Source organism: Gallus gallus, chromosome 4 (genome assembly GCF_016699485.2).
Source record: "Gallus gallus isolate bGalGal1 chromosome 4, bGalGal1.mat.broiler.GRCg7b, whole genome shotgun sequence".
NCBI classification, from domain to species: domain Eukaryota; kingdom Metazoa; phylum Chordata; class Aves; order Galliformes; family Phasianidae; genus Gallus; species Gallus gallus.
The window spans coordinates 36,746,784-36,772,523 of NC_052535.1; the positions used below are offsets into that span (position 1 = coordinate 36,746,784).

At 40.6% G+C, this 25,740-nt stretch overlaps 2 protein-coding genes across 11 annotated transcripts in view; one reads left to right on the forward strand and one right to left on the reverse strand.

Annotated features, from left to right (window-relative positions):
- HPGDS (hematopoietic prostaglandin D synthase) lies at window positions 1-25,416 on the reverse strand. Of its 2 annotated transcripts, XM_046939916.1 has the most exons (7): window positions 25,368-25,416; window positions 17,236-17,315; window positions 14,866-15,007; window positions 5,796-5,888; window positions 3,657-3,766; window positions 1,039-1,137; window positions 1-440 (listed from the first exon to the last, which is right to left on the reverse strand). In XM_046939916.1, exons 3-7 carry the CDS (start codon window positions 14,996-14,998, stop codon window positions 276-278), a joined length of 600 nt encoding a protein of 199 aa, XP_046795872.1. In that variant the 5' UTR covers window positions 14,999-15,007; window positions 17,236-17,315; window positions 25,368-25,416; the 3' UTR covers window positions 1-275. The 2 variants fall into 2 exon arrangements, with proteins under 2 accessions (XP_046795872.1, NP_990342.1); NM_205011.2 differs by lacking the exon at window positions 17,236-17,315.
- The window catches only part of OPN4-1 (photopigment melanopsin-like), a 68,332-nt gene continuing 59,051 nt past the window's right edge, over window positions 16,460-25,740 (forward strand). For 8 of the 9 annotated variants that reach the window (XR_005859111.2, XM_040698698.2, XM_040698699.2 and 5 more), the window contains exon 1: window positions 16,460-16,746. The gene's annotated coding sequence lies outside the window, so the exon portion shown is untranslated. The remainder of the gene's footprint in view (window positions 16,747-25,740) is intronic. The other variant, NM_001397961.1, reaches the window with a different exon arrangement.

The window sequence follows — 25,740 nt, forward strand, 5'->3', positions numbered from 1 at the left end:
TATCATTCAGATTATATCTGTCCAGTAATATTTATTATTTTTTCTCCCTCTGAGAACCCACAGAACATTAACCGTGTTTTCCAAACGCTTTATTAGCGATGAAGGGAATGCAGTTGGAATGGCATCTCTACCCAGGCTCTACTCTACTAGATTCTGATTTGGTACTTCATATTCACCTGAAATTAATTTAAATGATTCTAAAATTAATAACTTAGCACACTTGTAATGTTTGAAAACCAAAAAACATGCATTTGTTTTTCCACTGAACAGCCAGTCTAAATTGCTGTCTTTGGTCTTTTCTGGATCCAGGCTGCAATAGCGGGCAGTGCTTCCACTCTGTCCCTGAGAGCCAACAGCCTGGGGTACTTGTCTGCCAGGTCAGCTTTGTAGGACAGGAGCGTTGTGCTGCACACATCCCAGTAGAAATCAGCCCATGTTACCTGGTGGAAAGAGGGAAAAAGTTCAAATCTTAATAGGTAATCTCAAGTTTTTTTGACTATGAATATTCTCTGTAAACTGCAGACAAATATCTGCAAAAACGAAGCATGAATTCATCTGGTTTGTGCTAGGTTTTGTTGTTTTAAGTTACAGGGATAGTAACTGCTGCAATGCAAGGATTAACTTGATTAAAAATTAGTTAAAACAGGTCTTTGTTAATACTGTATTTTGTTGGGGTTTTTTTTCCCACTATTGTCTTATAAATTGAGCAGTGACTCTAAGCAGAGTTTGTAATTCCATACCTCCACTAAGTAGTACCGAAGCACTTATAATGTCTTGTATCAACATCTAGAATGGTTTAGGAAATACAGATCTATCCTGGTTCGCTTTCTTTTTCTGGTGGCGTGAACAGCTTTCACTATACAATGGAGCAACTACTTGTGCATTGGTAAGAATGAAGAATTTTTAAAAAATAATAATAGTGGCTTGTTTTTACAAGATTTCATTGGGGTAGCATGAAATCCATAATGCTAACAGTAGTCAACGGTTGTGTTTTACTGGCAGTGTCACTGGAATGAGAGAAACCAAAATTATACTTACAGATTTCCCTACAAACCACTTCTTGTCCCCTAAGAAAGTATCCAAATCTTTTAGCAGCTCGGGGGCCTTGTTGGTGAGGATGTCATTAAAAGCTTTCTCCTGGGGGAAGAACAGAACGCACGCAGCGGTCAGCAAAACTGGATTTTTGAGGATTTCTTAGGAAAAAAAAAGATGAACAGGGAAAACTGGAAGAGGCAATAGATGATCTGACCCGAGTAGAGTTGTCATGTTCCTATTTGGGGGAAAGACTGTGTTGACACCCAAGTACAGATCAAGAAAGCAGACAGAGCGGTTATTTAAAATAGAGAAATGTGGAGGCAGCTGTATTTTCATTTGAGTACTTGCAAAGGGATACTATGCAATGCAGGAAAGCTGAACTACCTGCAAAGCTTGTCACCTGTCTGAAACACCCAGCACTAGACTCAGTGAGCTGTGCAGCAAGGCTGTTGGCTCCCTTAATGCTACCCAAAGGATGCTGAGAACTCTCACAGAGCAACTTGTGTGGTCATGCCACTCAATTACCTGTGATAACATGGCAGGAGCCCTGCCATAGATTTGGAAAGAAGTCATAACTGTTCCTTTCCAACTTCCAGAATCTCATAAGCCCACTCTTTCCAGCTGTTGGTCAAGAGTTCGTCAGTTGTTTTTCCTTGCCAGCCCTCCTCATGTGGGCTATGAACCAAGGTTTTGAGATTTTGTTGGATTTAACCTTGGGCTTTTATGTTAGCAAGTTGTTCTCTGTTTTTCCTCATGCAACAGTGAGATTTGAGGTGCTTCATGGCCTTGAAGGCTAAGTCTGTATGAGAGGATACCTTGCATGTTGGTGCATGAAGGGTAAGACCAAATAGTAGTGGTTCTCCCAGCTGTTCCCCCAGCAGAAGGTTTTAAGGCTGCTAGTAAAGGGTTAGCTGTTTCCTTGGGAGATAGCTGCTCTTCTCTTGTCACCTGCATGGAAATGACTGAGATTGCAAATGGCTGTGGTCATCTGTCTGATCTTTTCTGGCACAGTTTGTGCAGTTAATACGTGACCTGGTCACATATTTAACCAAGCCAAGATTTAGAAGCAGCAGCAGCCTGACCCCAAAAACACTGGCTGGAATACAACCTGTACTTCTGTAGATCAGGTTGAAGTCTTGGCATCTCCTCCTGCTGTCTGCGAAGAACTCTTAAACTCAATAGAGGAGGCTGAGGGGAGGCCTCATGGAGACCTACAGCTCCTCGTGAGGGGAGTGGAGGAACTGCGCTGAGCTCTTCCCTATGTTGACAGCAACGGGACCCAGGGGAAAGGCATGGAGCTGCATCGCAGGAGAGTCACGCTGGGTGACAGCAAAAGGCTCTTCACCTCTTCAGAGGGTGGAGGGCATGGAACAGGCTCCTCAGGGCAGTCATCACGGCCCCAAGCTGCTGGAACTCAAGGAGCATTTGGACAGCAGTCTCAGACATTTGGTCTGATGTTTGGGTGGTGCTGTGTGGAGCCGAGAGTTGGACTCCATGATCCTTGTGGGTCTGTTCCAGCTTGGGATGTACTATGATTCTTTGAACTGAGTGCTACGACTGCAAGTCACAGCCACAAGTCTGCAATCCAGAAATGTCAGATTTGCAGCCTGCGCTGTAACATTCCTTTTTATTTATTTACTTATGTATAATATTGCCACCCGCTGCAAAATATACAAAATAAATGAAATCTTCTCGTTACCCCCTAAATCTCCGTCCTTCCCGTCTTTTTGCACGTTGACCACAAGGTGGTGGCAGTGGACTCAGGGAGGCCTTATTAGCGCCAGAAGTACTACTGACTCCATGGTTTCTGTCATGCAGTATCCCAGTCAGTCCAATGTGTTTGCATAAGGAAAAGGCGGCTGCTCTGGTAGTTAATGATTAGACGTGCTGATATACCACAACTTTCCTAAAAGGGCTGTGTCATCTGCTGAGGTCAGAGCTATGTGAAATATCTGCAATGCTGGCATTAACTCACTGTCCCCTGAGTAACAACTCTGTAGGTTTGCATTTAAGGATATAATGAGTAAGTACTGGGAGACAGAGTGATGCCAAAAACTCAACTGATCTAGGAGTTGTCTGTGACTGTGTTAAAGTATCACAGCCATATATTACCATGGGCACTGGTGTCTGCAGAAGATCCACACTGGATGGTGGTGGGGCCAAGGGGTTCTGAAGTTACTTAAGTTATATTAAATGTTAAGAAACCAAGGTGTAGGAGCACAAAAAGAAAATGGGATGGAGCTGTTAATCCTACTGAATTAGCAGAAGCAGAAAGATTTGAGCTCTCTGTGACAGGGTACAGATATTACAGTGCGACTGGAAAGAGAGTGCCCCTTTGAAGAACAGTTTGATGTATATGCATATGGTATCTTCAATTTAAAATGAACTGGTGAGATGGCTGATGCTGACCTCATTGTTCCCACAATGGGCGGAAATCTTATAGAGGTGGAAGGGAGCGGACGACCTTAACTCACTTAGCTGGGAGGAAGAGCCACAGAGGTCTTCCACCTTGGGGTGAGTTGAGATGACGGACCCAGGGGTTTGCATGAGGCTTTTTCCACAGTGGAGATGCTAAGGTATACGTACATATGGGTTATCTTTGTTTAGCTTAGCTGTCTTACCTTCACATCCTGATTTTTCTCTGCCCAGGGGAACAGCATCATGAAATCATCAATGGTGTCCACAATGGCATCAGCCAATGCCTGCTCCACTGGAGTCTGACCTGCCAGACCTGTCAGAAGCAAGCATAATGGAGGTTAGCGACACCTCAGGAATGTTCAGTACCCCAGCGGTATTGTTCTTTGTGAACATTTCCATAAAAACATGTGCTATCCAGAGTATTTTGGCGCTAACAATATGCATTCCACTCCCTTATGTCCTGGAATAATTTCACCTGACTTTGCTTTTTTTCCCCTCCAGCCTCATATAGCTCCCTAAAGCGTGAGGTTTTTCTTTCCATCGCCTGAACGCACAACCCATTTAAACGTTCTTGTGACAATACTGCTTGCTTTTGATTAATTTGTCTTGTCTGCAAATCTGTTTTCCTCCCCTGGTGCTCTCTGGTTTGCCCGTGGTCGTCTCAGTATTACTACTTTCCCTTGCTCTCTTTTCACAGACCTGTGTTCAGGCTTTCACCTCTGTGCAGAGTCAGACCATCCTCTTATTCCTCTGTTCTTTTAGACTCCCATAAATCATGTGTCCTTCCTCTGTCAAGTCACTTCTCTGACTTATACCTTACGCATTTGAAGGCAATGAATATGCCACTCCTTTTGGGCGCCATAGTCTGTGAGCCTTCAGTAAAGAACTGTTAGTGATGGACACCCAGAAATGCCATTTCTTTATTTTAAAGGGTTACTGAATATTATCACTGGGAATTTTAAAGGGTTTTATTTTCCCTTTCCACTCATGCTTTTTTTCTGCTGCATTAACACATAAGCAGCGGGGTCTGAATTTGCCAGGACTGGCCAGAAGGAAATTCCCATTGCAGTCTGATGGGGAAAAAGCCACGAGGGAGTGTTCAAGTGGTGATTGGCGAGGGAGGAAGGAGGAATTTCTCATCATTTTTCCCAGTCTTATATCGCCACATAGATGCTCATCATCCTCTTCCCTGGCAAGTAATAGATCGTATCAGGGATGGAGGAAACTGGCAGTATTGCTCAACCTGTGAAAATACATTATGGTGGTGCCTTGAAGGATAACACTCTGGGCTTCTCACTGTTTCCTCAGTTGGAAAATGTGGGATATCAGGAAGTGCTCTGAAAGGCAGGTTATGTCTCTCTGCTCAGAATACAAAAATAGTCTGACAGCACTTTGTTTCCCAGACTGTCTTTTCTTTGCTGACATGCAGCACACCACCAACATGTTTGCTTTCAAGCAGACTCATTTTGCACATGAGTCTGCATGACAGCTACTGACCTAAAGCAAGCCCTGACTACTCTCTTTGATTACTTGCATTACTAAAGAGTCTTATATCATTTAGTCTAGCTTGCTGAGTGCTTTCATGGTGTGTAGTATTTAATGATGAGAGAAGCCACCTTCTGATGTAATCTCTCTACCAGAACAGAGCTGTTGCCTACATCTGCTTCAGAGCGCTCTGTCTGCTGGCTGCAATCATCTCGAGTGCTTTCAAAAGCTCCTTACCCCGGTGCTTTCCAGTTCTCATGACAGCTCAGAGTTTAGCTGCATGGAAAACTACCCTGAGAGCCACTGGGGGTCACAGGGACATGCTTTCTATCATGCAGAGACAGAAGGGTAAGGTTTAGTGGCTGAGGAAGTCAGACCAAAATCCAGGTGTTAGATGCAGAGGGGAACGTACTTGGATTTAAAGGGATTCATAAAATCTTATAATCATTTGAGCTGGAAGAGACCTTTAAAGCTTATCTAGTCCAACTCCCCTGCAATGAACAGGGACATATCTATAGCTAGAACAGTTGTCTCAGGATTATTTGTGAGGTTTCCTTTCAGTGTACTTAATGTGCAAATGGGAAGCTCAGTCAAGTGATTTCAGCTGTGAACACCATGCTGCAGACTGTTACTTTGAGCCTTACTCTTTACTGTGGTCTGATTTTTATTCTCTACGTTCCATTGGAGTAGCTCTATTTTGCCCTAGGGTTCCAGTGACTCACAGAAGTCCTACTCCATGGTTGGGCTTATTAAGCTGTTAGTTTCTTTCTGCTTTTGGCTGTGATTGGGTGTATTTTTTTTTCCAGACCATTAAAGGTGAGTGCAGAACAGAGCAAGAAAGGTGTCAGATGAGTTACCTGATTCTCTGGCGAGGTATCTCGCAATTGCTAGGCTCTGGTGAATGATCACTCCATCTACTTCCAGAATAGGAACTTTGCCAAATGGGATAGCTTGGAGGGAAGAAAAGAAAGAAATCAAATAAAATCATTGTCCTTAACAGTGAGATGCGCTTTTACCACTCTTGAAGGGAAATCTTTGTTATAGCACTTAGCAGTTTCACTGTATTTCTGTAGGCAAATGCTATAGGCGCGGACTAAAAAGACAGATTAGGTTAAGGAGAAACCACCTCACACTGCAAGAAGGTAGTTGTAGTGTATAAACCAACTACTGCATTTCCTATTTCCTAGACAAATACATCCCTAGATATCCTGGATTCTTTATGGAGGGAGATTTTTCTTCAGAAGGTTACAGTTCCTTGTTTCTCAGCTTTCTCCTCCCCAGGAAAGTGAACGCCAAGGCTAGGCAAAGTACTACTGAAGTCTTTGTAGTGCAGGGTCCAGCTGGGGTATGAAACAGAAGATGAGGCAAAGACTGCAAAGGTGTATCTGTGTTTCAGAATTTTGTGTTATGACAAGACTTTCCACATGACAGTTCTCCAACAGAGATGGTATGAGAGCTTATCTCACTGGGAGACAAGTACAGATCTCACAGTGAACCACAAAATGCTAGGATATTTATATCTATTTGACTAGGCTTGCATACAAAAACAAAAACTCAGTCCTGAGGAAAAGGCCTCCAGACATTGAGCACAGGCTAAGGCAGACTAAGCAGGCATGATATATACCTGTAAGAATTTGAGCAGGCACAATAGATATATGTGAGAATCTGTTCATTTATTGATATGTGGTATGTGAAAACTTGGGTTTCTATTACAATGCATTTTGGTTGGCATGACTTCAAGTGGGGCTGGAACACTGAAACTAAGCTGAATCTGAGAAAAACATGGGAAGCTGGAAAATCTGAGAAGCTAATGACTGCAGGAGTCTACAGTACAATACAAGGCAGGGAATTCAAGGTGCAGCTAGCAGGCCATGGCTAGCAGGGAGGTAACACACTGTTCCTTCTATTCTGGTTGCTACAAAAGTCTTTGCTGGCCTGTACTTCAGAAGGGCCAGCAGGGTCACCTAATGGGGTGAGGGATTTCTCTGACTGTTCTGTAGGAGCAGGGCTTATCTGGATGTCACCACGTGCAAGGCAATGTGAAACTGTCACCCTTAGGATGATGTATACATTCTTCCTTTGGTCTGATGATCATTTTAGATAGATATGGCTGACACTGCATTCCTTGTTAATATAAGCTATGGAGGATAGAGGAATCTGTGTGTCAGTTCAACTACCTTGGTGTGTTTAGCGATTTAAATAATTTTCTGTTGTTTCTGCATGGTTCCAATGGTATGCAATGGTATGCAAGTTCCAATGAGATGAGAAGTACATGAGCTCAGCTACCTACGAGGTGTACACCTTCCTTCCACAAATGTTACCGACTTCTCTGCTTCTCCAAATCCACTGCTGCCACTTGCTAAGAAGTGCACCCCAGATTTCAAATTTCATGGGATTTCCTGGTGAGTAATTTGGAACACATTTTCTCCTAATGTAGATGAGCAATAGAAGGAGAAAATAATGAAATCTGACGCACTTTTCACCTGTTTATCAAAATGGTAATAGTGTTGCCACATGGCTCTGAGGTTTAGCATGCAGTATGTGAATTACTTTAGGTACGAGACCTTTAATGTCAAATCTGTATCTGCAGAATGAATTTGTCAGCTGCACAGAACATGCAGGATTCATGTGTGCAGTTTTCCTGCATCTGAGTAGAGTACATTTCCTTCCCCAAGTTCAGTGCACTGTGAGGCCAGGATGCATGTCAACATTGACGACTAGCAGAAGCAAGGGAGCTCAAAGAGAATTAATTGTATTACCCCAGGGAGAAAGCATGCAATGTTTGCTTGTTCTGAAACAGTAGTAACCTGTTTTCATAGAAGACTTCACATGTTTATCATCCAGTGAGCAGCAAGGTCCTGGAAATTCCACATGCTGCTTCACCTGTTCATCAAATCCAAAGAGAAAAAGAACATCTCTGAATGCTAAACTGAAGAGCTTTCTGAATGTGAAAATGAGAATAGCCTTGGTTCTTCCATGGGCTAACAGTGCTGGGTGCTCTGGGCCCCAGTGTGTGCAAAGTAGCAGAGCCATGGAATGTATTTGCTCATACTGGATAGCAGTACATCCTTCAAGGAAGCGTCCTTCCAACACTCCACCCCAAAAAGAAATCACACTGCAGAGCTTGGCAAGAGGGTAACAGATAAAGTGTGGTTCAGAAACAAAGAATGTTGCCTGGAAGGAGTTAATGGGAAGCCTGCAGAGGCCTGGTTGGAGCACAGCAGTCTGATACAGCTTTGACTCGATCACCATGACTCAGCCAGATTCTTTGGCAATAACTGCCAGAACACAGCTATGATAGTTCAGGTTGGGAAACTGTAATTGCTTAATCCAAAACAGAAGAGACTATCTTCCAATGAGTTTACACATGAGGGCGGAAGTCTGACAGCTGCAGTTTGACTGACGTTTCATTCTGGTGCTCATTAAGTGGAAAATGAAAACCAGCTTGTTGAGAAGCCCTCGATGATGGCAAAAGGGGGAGACATCTTTCTGATAGCTGAGGAAGATGGGTGAAGACATGACAGGCAGCAGTGTGCTAGTCATCTTCTGTGTCATGTTTCTCAGGGGTGTGCCCAAGTCTGGATTACTTTGTTTTTTCCTTGGTGTCCCACAGAATTCCAGGAAAGGGCTTGAAGGCACCACTATTGCCTAGAAACAGTTTTCCTCTCAGCTCTGACCTGGTTTCATTAGAATCTGGTTATTTATTGGAATTTTTTATTATTTATTTATTTATTTATTTTACCAAGAGGCAGCATGTACATTGTTATCCTTACGAAGCAGTGAAGTCTTTAAAGAATAAGAGATAATAAATAGGACAGCCTTTTTCCTTTCTTTTCTCTTCAAAAGGTGATTCAATTGTTTTTCTTTCTTACAAAGAACAGGAAGGCTTTATCATTTGAACACAGATATTTTTCTTGATGGTGCAATGCCTGATATGACCATACACTGACCTTACCACGCAGATTTCTTGTTGACTATTGAATTACTGAGCTGCAAATGAGTGCAACTTCTGAGAGAGTTGAAGAAAGCCCACTTGTGTTGACCGCTGTAAAAATCTATAAGTTCTTCAAAAATCTTTAGCCACGTGGTGGGCAGACAGCCAAAGAACAGTCAGAACAGAAAATATTTACAGTGTATTTTCTCCACATTGGAGGAGAAGGTATAATGGATTTTGAAGTTGGATTTTCAGGCTGAAAAAGAATTTTTAAGAAGCTCCTTTTTCTTTTGAAGCATTAGTATCCAAAATTCATCAAGTAATGTCCAAGTTCTTAGTACCATGCAGTGAAGGGTCATCTTGCTCTTATCACTTAAAAACTTCCCTATTAATCATTAGGAGATTGTCTGTACATTCAATTTTGAATGCTGTGGGCTGGAATATGTTCTCTGTGAGTACTGGAGATTTCCTTCTATGATTGGAAAAGAGGGGGTTGTGTTAGTATGTTTCATTGTTAGGAAGGATACAAGTAGTCTTCTCAACAAATGGATGCCATTTGCTTGCAGGGTTTGCAAAAAGACCCCCATGTGTCCTTTGTAGACACCATGCATACAGCCTATTTCCTATGTACAAATAACACAGCCAGGCTATGTACTCGCAGACTTCAAGTTACAACAGAAAACACTCAGTGGTATCCTTACACCATGGGTGTGGGCTTCCATGACCTCCTTTGAGCCTACTCTAGTCAGTGCTTTTGGCCCTTGCTCTCCTCACTGACATCATATGTTCAAGGAACTTCTGGAGTTCTAAGAATGCAGCGTGCGCATAAACACTGTATTAAAATGCTGTTAAAAATTTTCATCGTCCATTTTAGATCACAGAATCATAGAACTGCTTTAGCTGAAAGGGACCCTTTAAGATCATCTTTTTCAACTCCTCTGTAATAAACAGAGCCACATCTACAGCTAGATCAGGTTTCTCTAAGCACCATCCAGCCTGACCTCGAATTTCTCCAAGGACAGAGCATCCACCACCTCTCTAAGCAACATTTTCTAGTTCTTCCCTATTTTAATTGTAAAAAATAGTTTTCCTTATATCTAGTCTAAATCTCTTCTCTTTCAGTTTGAAACCTTTTCTCCTCCTATCACAACAGACCCTGCTAAGGAGTCTATTCTTTCTTTTAGCACCTCTTTAGATAGCGAACTTCCCTTTAGCTACTAATGTAAGGTATAGTTCATGTAGCTCCAGGTGAAAAAAAGTGCATAGATCAGTTCCTGCTCTGCTCCTAAGTTAAATAAGAAACTGAAAGGAGTGGCACATGCATCCAGAATGTGAGAGGGATCTTGTCTGCACAGAATGAGAATCAGGGAGAAAACATGAAGGAAGAGTTTAAAAAAAAAAAAATGTGGACTGAGTGGATATGCATGCCACTTTTATCATTTCTCTTTAACCTTGATCAGTGAGGAGATTTCTTATGTTATTTTATACCCTTGGGCATGCATATGGATGTTCTTTCCATGTTTTTTAAAACAGCATTGCAAAATGTTTTGCAAAAGTTTCAACTCTCACATAATCAAATTCATTTTAAGAAGGAAAACTAGAAAAGTCTGCTGCTGCCATCTTGGAAAATTTCTCAGGCATACACGTCCTGCTTTAGCATCCCCCTGTTTTGTTGCTTATCTAATGCAGAGGGCACTGTGAATGATAATGTTGATTTATAGATTTCAAATGAAAACAGCATGAAAAACAGGCTTGTGGTGGTTTTTTTTTGTTTGTTTTTTTTTTAAGCATGCTGCTTGGAAAACTAAACCCATGATTGTCTTTAAATTGAACTTGCATATGCACATTTTTACTTTTCTTTTTATCCTAGTTATTCATTAGTTTTAGTGTTGCATGCATTCAAGAAAACTTTGACAGAGGCTGAGTGCGAGTGCAGGTTGATCTACATCCTCTCCTCTCATTTCAGGAGGGATTCACTGAAGTATCTGCCCAGTGTTTAACACTGGATAATTTGTTTTTATATATACCTCATTTTTGAATGTCTGTTGTGATTGGAACTACAGTGTTCATAATCTCTGATGGATACTTAGCAGGAAAGATGTAGTCTGATTTGTGTTAAAAGCAAGGATGTCCATATAAATTTCCTCCACCTCATGAAGTCCCCCAAGGGCTGTGGCACTTATTATCTTCTTGGAGCGCCTATGGGTTCTCCCTAAGTGTTCAGAAATTCCTTGAGTGAGGCACATTACGGTGGCTGTTACTGCACGCTAATCCAGTGTCTCAAGAGGATGTTAACTTAGAACATCATTGCAGTAGATTCTCAGCTATGCTTTGCCTTTTTTTTTTTTTTTTTTTGGAGGGCAATACTTTATTTTTCTTTCGAGAGGAGCCTATTATGTGATAAAATAGATCTTAAGAGAGCCTATTACACGATTGCATATCGTTCTCAAATTGATTGAAGTTTAAATATGGCATATGGAAGTTAAAGCAAATGTAAAATTGAGTTTGTTTACTTATTTTGACAATTGACTTTATAGAAAGTGAATGTTATTTAAAGCTGCTGCTTGATATTTAGCTGTTTTATTGCAGTCTGTGCTAAAGCTGATCAACTCAATACTTTCTTTGACTTATTCATTTTTAAAAATACAATTTTTGCCTGAAATCGGCACATAAGAAGTGCTGAGTTACAGAAAATGTAAATTTGTAATATATGAGCCAAATGACATGTTTTTAACTTCATGAAGTATTCCCTCTCCCCTACAAAATAAACTCCCACCTCTTGGGTGTAAACAGAATCAAGTGAGACATTCTTTCTGGGCACAAGAAGTTACTTACTTGCCTGAACTTGTAGAAAGGACCAGCTTGCTGGGGTAGCCACTTGAAAATGCCAAAATAAACAACAAAAAGCATAACACTCTCCTGTCTAGTCCAAAATTAGACTTGTAGCAGATGCAAGTCTGCTTTCTGAATGACCTTTCTCCACATTAATCTCAGCACAGACATTTTCTATCTTCCTTTCAGTTTTTCAGGAAAACTAAGAAATAAAGAATTCCTTTCTTCAGAAGAGTGGCAGTATTTTCTGTTTTGGGTGGGATGATGATTTGGGCTATAGGGTGGTATTTGTTGTGAAACCGTACCTTACTTTCTTGGTAACTGATGAAAAAACTTTTCCTTTCTGTGGACAATTTGTGCTCTTAGAAAAACATAAATACTTTGATTTGTTCCCTTGAATTGCAGACTCTCCTTGTCCAAACTTGTTAAGAGAACAGTTTCCTCTTTCTTAATTGTTTTTTCCTAATTTATAGTACTTCAGGTTTTGCAGTAAGCACATATACACTGTACTTGCAGACTCTGCAGTCAAAAGTGATTTTAGACTTATCTAAGTAGGTGACTCATAGAATGGCTTGGGTTGGAAGGGACCTCAAGGATCATCAAGCTTCAACTCCCCTGCTACAGGCAGGGCCACCAACCTCCATATCTAATACTAGACCAGGCTGCCCAGGGCCCAATCCAACCTGGCTTTGAACACCTCCAGGGACAGGGCATCCACAGCCCCTCTGGGCAGCCTGTTCCAGCACCTCACCACTCTCTTGGTAAAGAACTTCCCCCTGACGTCCAACCTAAATCTTCCCTCCTTCTACTTAAAACCATTTCCCCTTGTCCTGCCATTATCTACCCTTATAAAGAGTTGACTATCCTCCTGTTCATAGGCTCCCTTTAGATACTGCAAACATACCTCACTGTGTGCAAGTGTACATAGCATTTTGACTGTGTGTTATTTCTTAACCTCTCTTAAATATATAATTTAGTTCAACAAATTGGGCCAATTTTAATGATTTTTGAGGGTTACAAAATAATCGAGGTACTAAATTGCTATTATTTTTTCTGTGGTTACATCAAAAGTAGCTGTAATTCCCCTTAATATTTTAGCACTCTTTGTTTTTACCAGGCTGAGGTTAACTGGAATCTACTACTTTAATTTCTGTTCTTACGGGAGTAGACACAGTACAAGCAGAATGGGAAAAATATACCTGATGTTCATCAGAAGTCACCTCTAGAATGTCCAGAAATGACAGCAGTGAGATCTGTCAGCCTGTGTATGTTCGATGGTTTCTAGGGAATCCTTCATGTCATATTTAATGTTGAAAGCAGTAACTCAACATTTTGGTAAAGGCCCTGTAACCCAGTTTCCTGAGGACTGGTACTTTTTCAGATAGCCATTCCCCTTCAATATTCTCCTCTATGTAGGGAGCTGAGGCCCATTCTAAAAATTCAGCCCAATAGAGAATCCAAGTGGCTTATGTTATGTTGTTGTAGTGTTAAGATGTGCAAATCCTATACAACCTAGCTGAGAGGCATTTCTTGCTAAGTCATAGTACGTGGAGGCAGTGTTTGAACACGTGAGGGCAGATCTTGACGGTGACCCTTGATCATGTACAGAGCAAGGCTGTTAACCTTCAAGCCCCATAGCTACCTTTTATCTAAAGCTTAGTTTAATGATTTGCCTGTGGCAGATAATTTGTCTGGAAATACTGTGAGTAACTATTGCTTCACAGAAGGGGAGGATGTGGTAGTCACCAACTGGTTGATCTTTAGGCAATTTCCTTAGCAATGTTACTTTGTTTTGCACGCAGAACAAGATATCTTAACTAGTTTTAGGTGATAAACTTCTGAACTTGAAAACTGACTGCAGTGAAAACACCACTGGTGGTAAAGGCCACCATTACATAGGTATTTGAACTAGGTAGGATTCAGGGAGCCTTCCAGAAGCAAGAGATATAATAGCACTTTCTGACATGCAGCCAACTATTTCTTCATACGTGAAATCTTTCCTGGTCAATTAGTATGATCCATTCAAGTTCCCATCAGCTGACTGAATGGAAGCAAAGCCTGAAATTTTTAAAACAGTACAAATTTTGCACAGATCATAGAATCATCAAGGTTGGAAAAGACCTCCAAGATCATCCAGTCCAACCATCCACCTACCACTAGTATTTCCACACTTAGCTGGGTCCCTTAGTACCACATATAGATGTTTCCTGGGCAACTCATTCCAGTGCCTGACCAGTCTTTTAGAGAACAAATTTTTCCTAACATCCAACCTGAATCTCAATGAGAGGTGCAACATCTTGACTTTGACCTGCTGTTTGAATAGCTTTTCCTAAGGTGCAAACTATAGGTGTCGCTATAGCCTGCAAGTCACTATGTTTGCTTTATCTTTTTAATTTGTCTTACTGAAATTCTTGATTTTTGTATACTGGCTTTTTATGTTGCTAATATTCTCTGAACTTTGGGACATAAGTTGGTGTGTGCATCTGAATATGTGCATGCTTAAACATGAAAAAAATCTTATACAGTTATTTCCTCAATTCATCTGAATTCTCAAAGGAGGTTTCTTTAACTTAAAAACACATAAAATGGAGCACTGTAGCCTGCAGCATGCTCTCAGAAGTCTGGGAAAGGCTGTGCTGTTCTTGGGAACAACAGTACTGTGGCATCTCTTTTGATCTTTTTTTTCCTCCTCTTTAAATAATCTGATTTCTTTCATTTTTTGTTCTCATCACTTTCTCTCTTTGAAGACATGTCTTGTTGCAAAGGGGTGTCCTTGGCAATTTTTTTCCAACCTGGCTTTCTAAAACTGGAGTGAAAGCTGCAGTGTGATCTTTGAGACCAAATCCCCTAAAGACCACAGGAAGGTGAACATACATTAAGTCAGCTTTAGGCAGGTACTAGTAAAACTAAATTGGTTAGGAGTAAAAGTCCATCTGAATGACCCCAGGTAAGTCATTTTAGGCTGCTTGAAGATTTGTGTTTGGAGTTGTGTGAGACCATTGGTAATACCATTTTGCCCATCTTGGATCTAGGCAATAAAGTTCCCGTATCCCAAGATTGAATGTGCTTCTGGTTGTGAAACTCAAAGTTACCTCCTAAACTGTTTTGATTTTGACATCATTTCTAGTGGAAATTTGGATATAAGAATCTGCATTACTTACTTGGTTTAATTTTGGGCCAGTCTGCTCCTTCCAACCTGTGGTCTTCATACTTTATGCCTGCATAGGCAAACAGGTAGCGGCAGATTTCTGCTCTTCCTCGCAGATTGAAGTACGTCAGCTTGTAGTTGGGCATGATGGGTCCCTGAAAGGGAAGTCACCGAGTAACTTGAAACATGGGCAACAAACCTCTTAGCAAAGCACAGCTTATGCTTGTTAATGAAATGTGCTTGTACAATGCCAAGGATGTATTACACTAAGCCACGATGTGTTGTATATTGCAATCATCGCATTAGTCATTTTGTTCCGCATTTATCAGCTGCAATATTCAGACATGGGATCCCTAGATGGTATCTCCAGAAAGATGACTTGTTTTTTTTCAAATATTAACAACTCTCAGCTTAGGCTTACTTCTGTTGCTACTCCGAGCTCAGGCTGTTTCTATGAAGTGTTTGATCAGAGTGCACATTTAAAACCATACACTGTAACAGGAAATAGATGCTTTGTTGAGCAGACATTTTGTTCAAGCTTGTCCTGCTCACCTCTACTGCTTATGGAGATTTTCATCCAAGACTTAATCAGTAGAATTGACAAAGTGTTGAAATTTGACTCATTAGCTGTTATTACCCTAGCTGCATATAGAACTGACCTGAGCAAAATCTTCTGTGGCAGTAATTATACACCGTGATTTTGAGAAAATTATAATCAAATTCTTGCAAGTCCTTGTTTAGAAGCTAAAAGAAAGCTTAAAAAACTTTGTTGAGTTTTCAAGTGAATTTCTTCCTTCAGTACTAGTTTGGAGTGATGTTGCAGGATGGTTTGATTCAATTCTCAGTGGAACAGGCATCAATGGGGAATGGTTATCAGCTGGGTTGTACAATGTGGATGGTTCGGGAACAGTGAGCAGGCAATGTCCTTTTAAACTAAAAATAAGCTTTTATACTTTGTGCATGTAGCACTTTAATATGAGACAACTATGGGCTCAGCTGAGGTTTAAATGTACTGACTAAAGCAAATTAAAACAACCACCCACGATTTTCTCTAACACAGAATTCTCTCATCAAGAACATTGCAGACTTAAAGTAGATTTTACATGTCATTTATCATCCTTTTGATATGCATCAGGCTCAGAGTGTTATTAATAAAACATGCAACATAGATAATTTTCATTGCACCAGTAAATAAAGAGAACTTTTTTTTGTGACTAAGTGCTAATAAATGGCCTTGCAAGAGAAACGACCTCCTATTTAGTCATCTGGCCTTGGAAAACATGTGCCTGAAAGCAGATGTATCATCAGCTTTCACTTCAGAGGGAGAAGATCTTTATTCAGGAAAATGGGAAAGCTTGCATTTCATTCCCATTGAAGTGATCAAACTGCATGTGCAACTTTCTCCTTAGAAGTAAAACCATCTGCTTTCCATAATGAAAGTAGTAAAGGAAAACAAAAATAATTCCAAATGAGCACAGTGGAAACTGCTTAATTTCTCATGAAAGACACCTGCTCCCCTACAGCACACAGCTGGGTCAGAAAAGCTCATCATCCAAAGGAGGTGTTTTAAAGGTGCTGGCTGCGATGGGAAGCAATTGCAACCACCAGGGGATGTGGGTGGAGATTAAGTGCTTCAGAACAAAGGTACTGCTGCTGCTGTTGCGTTTAAGTCAAGGGAGTGTTTTGTTGTTTTTTTTTTATTTGTGTTGTAGAAAAGGTGGAAGCTGCAGGCAAAATAAGTTACAAGAGTTGTGTGGTTAGTATCCTAGATGTATTATTTACTGGTAAATATATTTGCTGTTTGGCAAGTAAAGCTTACGAGTTGCCAGCCTGGCTACTTCTTTCTCTGTAGAGGATGTGTTTGACAATTGTCAAGTTTTCAAGCATGCTTTAGGTAAGTGCTGTGATTTCTGTTTGAGGGAAGGGGTGGGGGGAAAGGGCAGAAGAAGGAACTAAACAAACAAACAAAAAATTGCTTGTTACATTCTTATTGCTTTATAGGGTAGGAGAAAAGTGCTAGTTCAATCTCCATTTGTAGGGAACGTGACCTTTAACGTGCTAAGTCCATGTAACTGTTCTGTTCTCCAGGGGTGCCCACAAATTCCTTTCATAATGAGTCCAGTGCTGTGGACTTCAGCTACCTCCCACCTGCAGCATCTTGGCTGCCCTGAGCCTTTGTTAGCAGAAAGTTACCAGCAGTTGGGAGGCACTGAAGAGAACAAGGATAGAAGGCTTAACATATGGTACTATATACAGACCAGGCTAGAGATAAGCGAAGCAGGATGTCTTTTTGTGGTAAGCTTCTTGTGGAAACAGTCTGATTTATACCGCAAGAGAACTCTACGCATAGAAGGGGAAGTTGAGTATCATCAGGAGCACTGACCTGATGTAAAGAAACGTGAATTCTGGCAGAATATCAGGAAGTCTTTCCGAGAGCTGTAGTAGGCTGTGGAATGTTTTAGTCTGTCGAGGAAGTAGTGGAAACTATTGTTTCAAGTGTTTAAAGCGAAGCTAAACAAATTTCTAATAAATACGCTGTAAGGAGTAATCAAACATTTGCAGTGCTGATGCACTTTAAAACTTATGGTTTTTTCCATATGTGAACAACAACAACAAAGTAACCCTACAAGGAGTTTACAAAAAATGCATGACATCTTAGAAGCCTCTGTAGTTTCACCGTAAGCATGTTTTTGTAAATGTTTGTAGGTTTTATTTCTTATTTGTATTCGTTGTGAAATGTCAGGAGTAGCACTTCCTAAACAATTCCACGTTGACTTCCTAAATGAAAGAAAAGATTGTGTTCTGAATAGCTATTTGCCAAAAATTGAAAGAAAAATGGTAACGTTTCCTCTTTATCCTCTCTTACTGCATTCTCCCATTGTGTTTTGCAAAGGAATAAAACGTGAGGGACAGGTTGAAAAGTTGTTTTAAGAAAATTATTCCAAGTGATTGAGAAACATCCGGTCTAGGAAGAATAAATATTGAAAAAATAACTTCAGGTAAAGTGGAGCCTTGAAGGGGGTGATGGATCCTAATGCCCACTTGAAAACACGCAGCCACCTGCTTAGTGCTGTGAGTTCTGTTCAGGTTGTCATAAGACAAGTGTGTATAAATGCAGAAGGGGAGTATATAACTTCTGCTGGTAAATCTGTCTTCTAAAAAGTGTTTGTTATGATGGTTTTTCCTGGCTGTTTGGTTTGGTGGATTTTTGGGTTTTTTTTTTTTTTTTTTTTTTCCTCTTTCTTAAGCTACGGATATACCTGAAAATGGAGAAAACTGGTCTGTGGCTGGTACTTGTGGTGCATGGAGCTATGCAGGGCATCTCAGTCTCATCTCGCCCCATCTGTGTGTAGGAAGGGACATCCTCTGTATAACTCATCAAAGTCCAGGTTGAAGTTACAAGCTTCTCAGGCATCTTACAACACATTTCAAGTAATTCAAGTCAATTCAATTATATGTTTTTATGGGGAAACTGTATTACCTGGTGAGTTTGGAGTCTTTTCTTTCCCAGTTTTAAGTGAGACTGAGCAGACAGTTTGCAAACTTCAAACAAGATTGAATTTTAAAAGCTTAGGAGGAGTCAGCATTGTTATCTGAGAACCAAGATGTTGGGTTCAGGTAGTGATACTACAGAAAAGTTACTACAGAAAAGACTAGAAACTGCACGAAGAAACCTGGAGGATGCTGAAGTGAACAGTTCTGTGTCTGCAAGGTATGCAATGCTTTTGCCTGTCAGGAGTGACAGTGTAGGTCCTTGCGTGTCCATTTCTAATTCACAAATGCACAGCATGCATTCTGCTGGTATAACACACCCTCATGCGGAGACCTGATGTGCTCTGTCTAACTAAACTGAGGAATACTGGCCTTTGTAGAGGTGTTTCATCCTTTTTCTTGAGAATCCAGCATTCAAATATTCCTCAATCTCCCTCTATTGTACTTTGCACTATGAAAAACGAGGGTTCTCTTTCCTATAATATATAGGCTTTGATTCCATCACTGTTAGAAGACTTTTAAAAAGCTAAGCTTTTCTCTTCAGCAAGGAAGGGGCAGAAGTGTAGATCTGAGAATCATCATTGTATCTCTACAGACCAAGCTGTCTGCCTGGAAGAGGTGATGCATTGCTTTGTAGATATATTTGTCTATTATGGAGGATGTTCAGGGTTCAGCAGCCAAGAGCTCACCACGTATGGGTGGCTGCGTGTGAGTAATTCTGAACCATTACTTGTGAAACAAAAATAAGGCTGGGGCTTGGCATCTCCCTGAGGGGAAACCTATGTCTGTTGAAGGGCATGAGAGGGAAACATGGAGACATTTGTGGCAAGGAAGGTGAAAATCTTCCCCTGAAGACAAGAGAGGTAATGGATGGGTACCTCTGTTTATTTTACAATAGAGCACCAAAGATTCTTAAATCTACAGGTATTTTTCTTTAAGGTAATCTTGCTTTATGAAGTGGAAAACAGAGATCATGCCCTTACTAAGCAGTACTGTATTTGAAAACTGAAAGCCTGGAAGAGGTGGTGGTGGTTTGTTGTTTTTATCTTTTTTAGTTTGTTTGTTTGTTTTAAATCTTACTTCTACTTTTAAAGTACTTGGTATTTCTTTGCCATGTTTGAGTAAATCTGACCTGGAAAATAGGTGAGTAAGTCTGAAATAGATAGTGATCATAGAATCATGTAGATCTAACAGCCTGATTTGGGTGTCCTACCAGAGAGAGGGTACTGTAGTTTCAGTTAGTTCATATGCTTACTCACCTGTGTATTTCTGTGATGCTCAGGATGCATCATGCCAGCTTATGCAGTTTAACTCATCTAACCCATAGCAACTGAACCTCTTATGTTGAAAACTATTTCTTTGTCCCAGCTGCTGAGCCAAATGGTGTGAATATTTAACTTATGAATTTAAATATAGAAAATGAGAGAAGCTGTCTGACTCTGGTTTTAATTCAGACGTGTTATAGGAGAAATGTTCCTTAGGTTATTTTGTAGAAGTTGCCTATCCAAGTAGGAAGCATTAATTGTTGGTTTTAATGCTTAGAAGCTGGGGATAGCTGTGTTACTTGAAGCATATAGAAAGATTTTAACCAGAAAAGGCACTTACTGTGCCTCATTTCACCTGTGAAACACTAACAATGTTAAGTTCAGTTTTGCCTATCTTGCTGATTGTCCTCTGATATGGAGATACCTCATCTGTTTATGAGGACTAAAGCAGCTTTCTCCTTCTCCAGTTTTTGGAACGGTTCCCTTTCTGTGTGAGCTTTCCTGCCATTTTCATGAGAAGTGGCAGACACTTCCATGACACATGCTGTGCCTTGGCAGGAGAGACCTAAAGAGCCTTGCAAGCCTTCTGCTTACTTCTGCAAATTGGGCAAGCCTGTGTGTGGTACCAAAAGAAATGTGAGCTGATAATAACCTGGGTTTTGGCTGAAGTTAAGAGAGTGCAGAATCTTGGCTTCAAAGTCCTGTTTGAAGAATCTAGATGGATCTCTTTTAGCATGCTCTTTTAACATGCTGCTAAAAGGAAAAGTGCTCGTTTTCCACAGAACATGAAACATGTCCCCTTTTCTCAAGAGTAAACTCCTACATTTAACACAGAGTAAAAAATGTTAGAGGCTCGAGAGACATTCAGTGTCATGGAAAATTACAGAAGAGAAAGCTTTTTTTTTTTCTTCTCCCCAGTAATGTATTCTTCTCTAGCTAAGAAAGTAAGAATATTTCCATCCTTCTTTTAGAGGAGGGTGCATGGAGGATATTGGTGGATTCATTAGAAGACCTGTGAAGTCTTCTATTAAAGATTTCAACAGTGCTCTTTGTTTTTATGTGGTAAAATGAAAAGCTTTGAGTAATTCTATGTAACTGCTGTCGGCTCCGTTTGACATAAACCGACTTTCTGAAAAGCAATTGTCTCTTCCCGCTCCACCCATTTACAGGAAGTGAACATTTTAATTTGATCCCCCCCTCTTTTTTTTTCCTATGCCAGATAGCAATCAGGACATTGGAGAGGAAAATTAAAAAAAAATAAATGTGCACCCTCCTTTCTGTTTAATGCACAAGTCATCTGAAGTAAATGTTTATGCAATTTGATGTAGGACTGAGTTTTGAAATAACAAATCCCAAATGTAACAGTTACAGCCTGATACTCCTCAGCTTGGTTTTCAAGATTAGATATGTGCACAGATATAAGCATATATATATGCTTATATATATATATATATATATATATATATTTTCCCCACAGACTTGTGTGCCATTATCCAGTGCATTTGTTATGGGCAAACTGTGATGGAATGGATCTTCTGAAGTGAGAACAGTCCTTAAGACATTGCTGGCCATATGCTAGCGATATATTCAATCACCTGGAATTATAACCATAAAGATTTTAGGAATTGCTAAATATCAAATAGATCTTTACAACTATGATCTGTGTTTATGGGGAGCATTTTTTTGGTGGCAAAATTGGCCATTCTGTGTGTGGAACTACACACAGAGTGTCTACAAAAAAAGTAGGGAAGCAGCATTGCCTTGGAATTTAAAGGGTACCTACCTTCCTTCCTAATGCATTTTCAGTGCCCTATTCCCCTAAAGCTTGCCCTGTATCCATCACTGCCCTTGGGAATAATTTCTGTTAGCTGCAGAAGGCCATGGGTCGATGCCTAGCCTGGAATAAGAACCTCAATGGGAGGTAGAGCAGGAATCAACAGGTTTTGGTCCTAACTCTCTTTTGTGCTAAGTTTTTGTTGGAATCAAAGCAAGTGTTGGATGAAAGAATGGTTCTGTACATCCGAGTGCATGCTTAACTCCATGTGAGTGGCTAGATGTGAGTCTTGTGCATTCACATGATCATTTCTGAATCAATCACCATGGTGGTGATCTGCTCAGAATGGCAGTAGGACAAGGCTTCTCAGACTGCTTTGTCTGGCAGAATTTTTGGCTTAGGACCCTGAGTATCCATTACAATTTTGCTTTCTGTCTGACCCTCGGAGTTTTGCTATTTTTTTTTTTTAATTCCTTGGTCCCACTTTTACTTAAATATTGAAATTGTTTTGTACAGCCTCCCAAGCTGTAATAAATTTCAAATGACTAAATTAGGCACCTGAGACCAAGGGACACAGATAGAAAAAATTGCAAGTGGAGAAATGTCAGGATATAGCCAGACAAGGGAGTGGCTAATATGATTTTTCATGAGAGACTATTGAAGTCTTTTTTCCTCATCATATGTTTAAAAATTCCTAGAAGTGTTTTATGGTAGAACAAAAGTCTAAATAATCATAATTCTTGCCAACACCAGTCATTCTTGTAAAATTTGTGCCTTGTAGTCTCTTTAGACTTCAGACAAACCAGCACCCTCTCTTTATCTCCCCATAAAAAAAAGAGGGTAGCTGCTTTTCACTACTGCTGCTTAAGTGCATTAGTCAGCTCTCCAAAGGCAGCTGCTGGTTTTGCCAGGGGAATTCATGTCCTTGCCCTGAGTGCTCAAGTTCATTCAACACCCTAACTTTGTAACTGCTGTCTTGGCCACCTAATATCTTTCTTTAGATGTGGGGGAACTGAGGAAACCAGGCTTTTTGTTGTTGCTTTTTGTTTCTCTTCCTGTATCCCAGCTACACCAGCTCCTTGTCTGGACTAGTCTAAACTGCTCTATTCTTTAACTGTCACCTGCTGTGAATCTGTAGCACAACTAGCCAAAATTAATGCTGCAGACATTAAAAAAAAAAAAAAAGATATTTAGAAGAATGTGTGTCCGTTCGATTTACCACTCATGCAAACATGGCCCAATTTTATTCAATTGTTAGAGGTCTCCAGCACTGCCAGCCAGGTCTTCTGTACCCTCTTGATCTGCCCTAGAGTGGTGCCACAGCTCTGTCAGACCCAGTGCTCTTATCTCCTGGTTGTGGTGGTGTTTTTCCGGTTAATTTGACATTTCATAGCAGAATGAACCGGAGGAGATAAAGGTCTAACTAAGGTGCTCTTTGGACTTTGCTGGTCTTCTCAAACAGACCGGTAATGGAAAGTGTGGACCTATAGCTTTGAGCAACACTTGCCTAAAGGCTGGGGATTGCCTACATCCGGAGGTAGATGTCCAACTTCTCCTCACTTATGTTCACAAACTCCTTGACATGTAAAGCCCTAACCAACCTGTCAGTATACTTAAGAGTAATGCACTTACTGAGCAGTAATTTTCAGCCATTTTAGTTTTTTATAATGGACACACAGGCAGAGCTTAGCTCTGGGGCAGTGCTGATGATTGTGGGTTCCTTGCCCTGTGCCCAGAACTTCGTACAAAATATTTATCTGAGGTAAGCAGCTAGGGACTTGTCCTGTATTTGTTGTTTTTGGCTGGCAAGTTACTGTACCACAGCAAGCTTGTGAAGCCCTTCAGATCTTACTTTCTGTACATTCTTATGCGTTATCATAGAATGGCTTGGTTTGGAGGGGGCCTCAAGGATCATGAAGTTCCAAGCACCTGCCATGGACAGAGTTGCCAACTGCTAGATCAGGCATTAGATTGTGCTGCCCTGGGCCACATCCAACCTGGCTTTCAGTGAATGCGGAGTCCCTGGAAGCACAACTTCTCTGGGCAGCCTGCACCAGTACCTCAGGAATTTCTCTGTGGAAAAACTTTTCCCTGACATCTAATCTATATATCCCCTCCTTCAGCTTAAAACCATTTCCCCTTGCGCAATTGCTATCTACCCATGTAAGAAGTTGATTTCTCTCCTGTTTATAATCTCCTTTTAAACACTGAAAGGAGACTTGCTTCTACTGAAGCTCAGCTCAACACAAGACTGTATACAAAGTATCCTGGTGTTAATTATGTGTGAGTAGGAGTTAGCATAGGCAGACTCTGAAGGTCAATAACGTCCACGCTCCCATGACTACCACCTGGTGAAAAGTAGGCACGTGGTATCACAAGATTCCTCTGTCATTTGTTACCCAGATCCAAAGCATAGAGATCCCTGCCTGTTATTAGCTGAATGTCCTTGTTTTCTCTCCTGTTTCATTTCAGGCTCATACTTCTAAAGAGTCACTCCAGCACTATTTTCCAGTCACTTCTAAGGAGGGGCAACACTGAATATTTAACTTTCTCAGTTCATTGCTATAGTTTATTTTATGGGAGTGCTAGTAGGCAGACTCCAGATACATGAAGTTGTTTACACTGTGTATGAGCTGGCTGGATATGGCAGATTCTATTTATTTTCCTCCTGGATTAACTAGTAACAGGGTGAATATATTTAATTATTTGAAGTTTGCAGCCTATATGGTAAGCCTTCATATGTTCGTGTGCTTATCTTTCAGTAGCGTGGCGTGCCACATGCTAATCAGCAAGTGGCATACCAGCCTAACCAGCAATGGCTGTTAGTGTAATAAATTGCTAGTGCTATTTTGCTCAGAAGTGATCTATATTTTCAACAGTTTCTGCTTTCTAGCAGCTGAGTAGAAGGCTGTGCATGGCAAACAGCTACTAGAAATCTTAAGAGCAAACCCTGAGATTACAAACTCTCTCCATCAGTGGCATAGGACTTTGCTACTTTGAGAACAATGCATTTGTATCTGCACAAAATTGGAATTCAAGAAGTCACCTTGTGTAATGGAGTGAGATTTTAAAAGAAAAAAAAAAACCCTGGACAGATACTCAGAAAATCCTTTTAAAGTAGAAGATAAAAATTGTGTTTTTGAATGGAGAAAAATGCATTAAGTAAAAACAGATACAGGAGGATTTCTTCTATAAAATAGTGGTAGGAATTAGAATGAGAGTATGTTAATCCATTGATGAGCCAGAGAACAGGCGGGAATTTGGAAAATGAATAGAACAGTGCGTAAAAATGACCTAGAGGAACTGGTTAGTGCTGCTTAATATGTATCTAATTCTCTGACATTAGCTTAGATTTGTTTTGGTTACATAAGCCAGTGCATGTGTCGGTCATTACATCTAGCAGAATATTGCTCTAAAATGTTCCCTTGCTTACTGAAAGCCCTCTGCAGAGCCCTGCATGCTTAACCCACATTAGTTTTTTTGCCTGCCTTTCCTTTTGAATGCATTTCTCTGACAGTTATTTCAAGTATGAAAGCTGCTCGATGCTGATTGCATCAGCTGCTGAAGAGCGGTGGGGACTTGCTGCAATCTGCAGAAGATATAGCTGATCTGATGGAAGATATCTGAGAAGATATAGCTGAAGCTTGTTTATGGCAGTGCGAGCACCTGTACAGGTGCCAAAAGTACAGGTGGAAGTTTAAATATGTTTGTAAGCAGCTAAAAAAGGGGAATATAGATAGTGCAGCTGATGTGTAGAGCTCAGGGTTATCTCAGTATGCCAGCAGCCACAGCCATAAACTTATGTTGAATAAACTTAACAGAATTATAAAAAAAAAGAGATACTCTCAGAACTTGTGCAAATAGTGTGATTTGCAGAGAGCAAATACTGTGCAGCTGTTGTAACAGCAGAAGGAGATCAGGAGAAGAAAGTGGGAAGAAGAGAAACCAGGTTCTTGCAGTAAGCAAAGCTGAAACAGAACTCACTTGGGTGCAGCGGTGTGTGATCCCTTCCTCAGTGCACAGGAGCTGCTCTGAAGGCTGGCCACTGTGGGAAAGGCTTATATATAGTGTTTGTTAACGTGCAAACCACTCCCCCCAGTGACAACTATTCCAGTTATGACTCTGTCATATGAGCTTGCAAGGCAAATGCATCATTTCCTTGGAAAAGAAGCAAGCTTGAGGACTTTTTTAAAATTATTAATTATTACACTGAGTTACTGAGCCAGAAGATTGTTTTATTTTTTAATTTTTTTTTTTAATTAAGCAGGGAGCAAGATACAAAACGTGTCTTTGATCTCTAACAGAAAGCCCTTCAGCTCTGACTGCATCAAAGGACAATGCTTTAAATGTCTGTTAT

Coding starts and splice junctions, on each gene's coding strand:
- HPGDS (NM_205011.2), bottom strand. CDS start 14,998: ATGCCCAACTACAAGCTGACGTACTTCAATCTGCGAGGAAGAGCAGAA. Junction 5,889..14,865: donor CTGGCCCAAAATTAAACCAA/GTAAGTAATGCA, acceptor CTTCCCTCCAAG/CTATCCCATTTGGCAAAGTT. Junction 441..1,038: donor AGTGGTTTGTAGGGAAATCT/GTAAGTATAATT, acceptor TCTTTCCACCAG/GTAACATGGGCTGATTTCTA.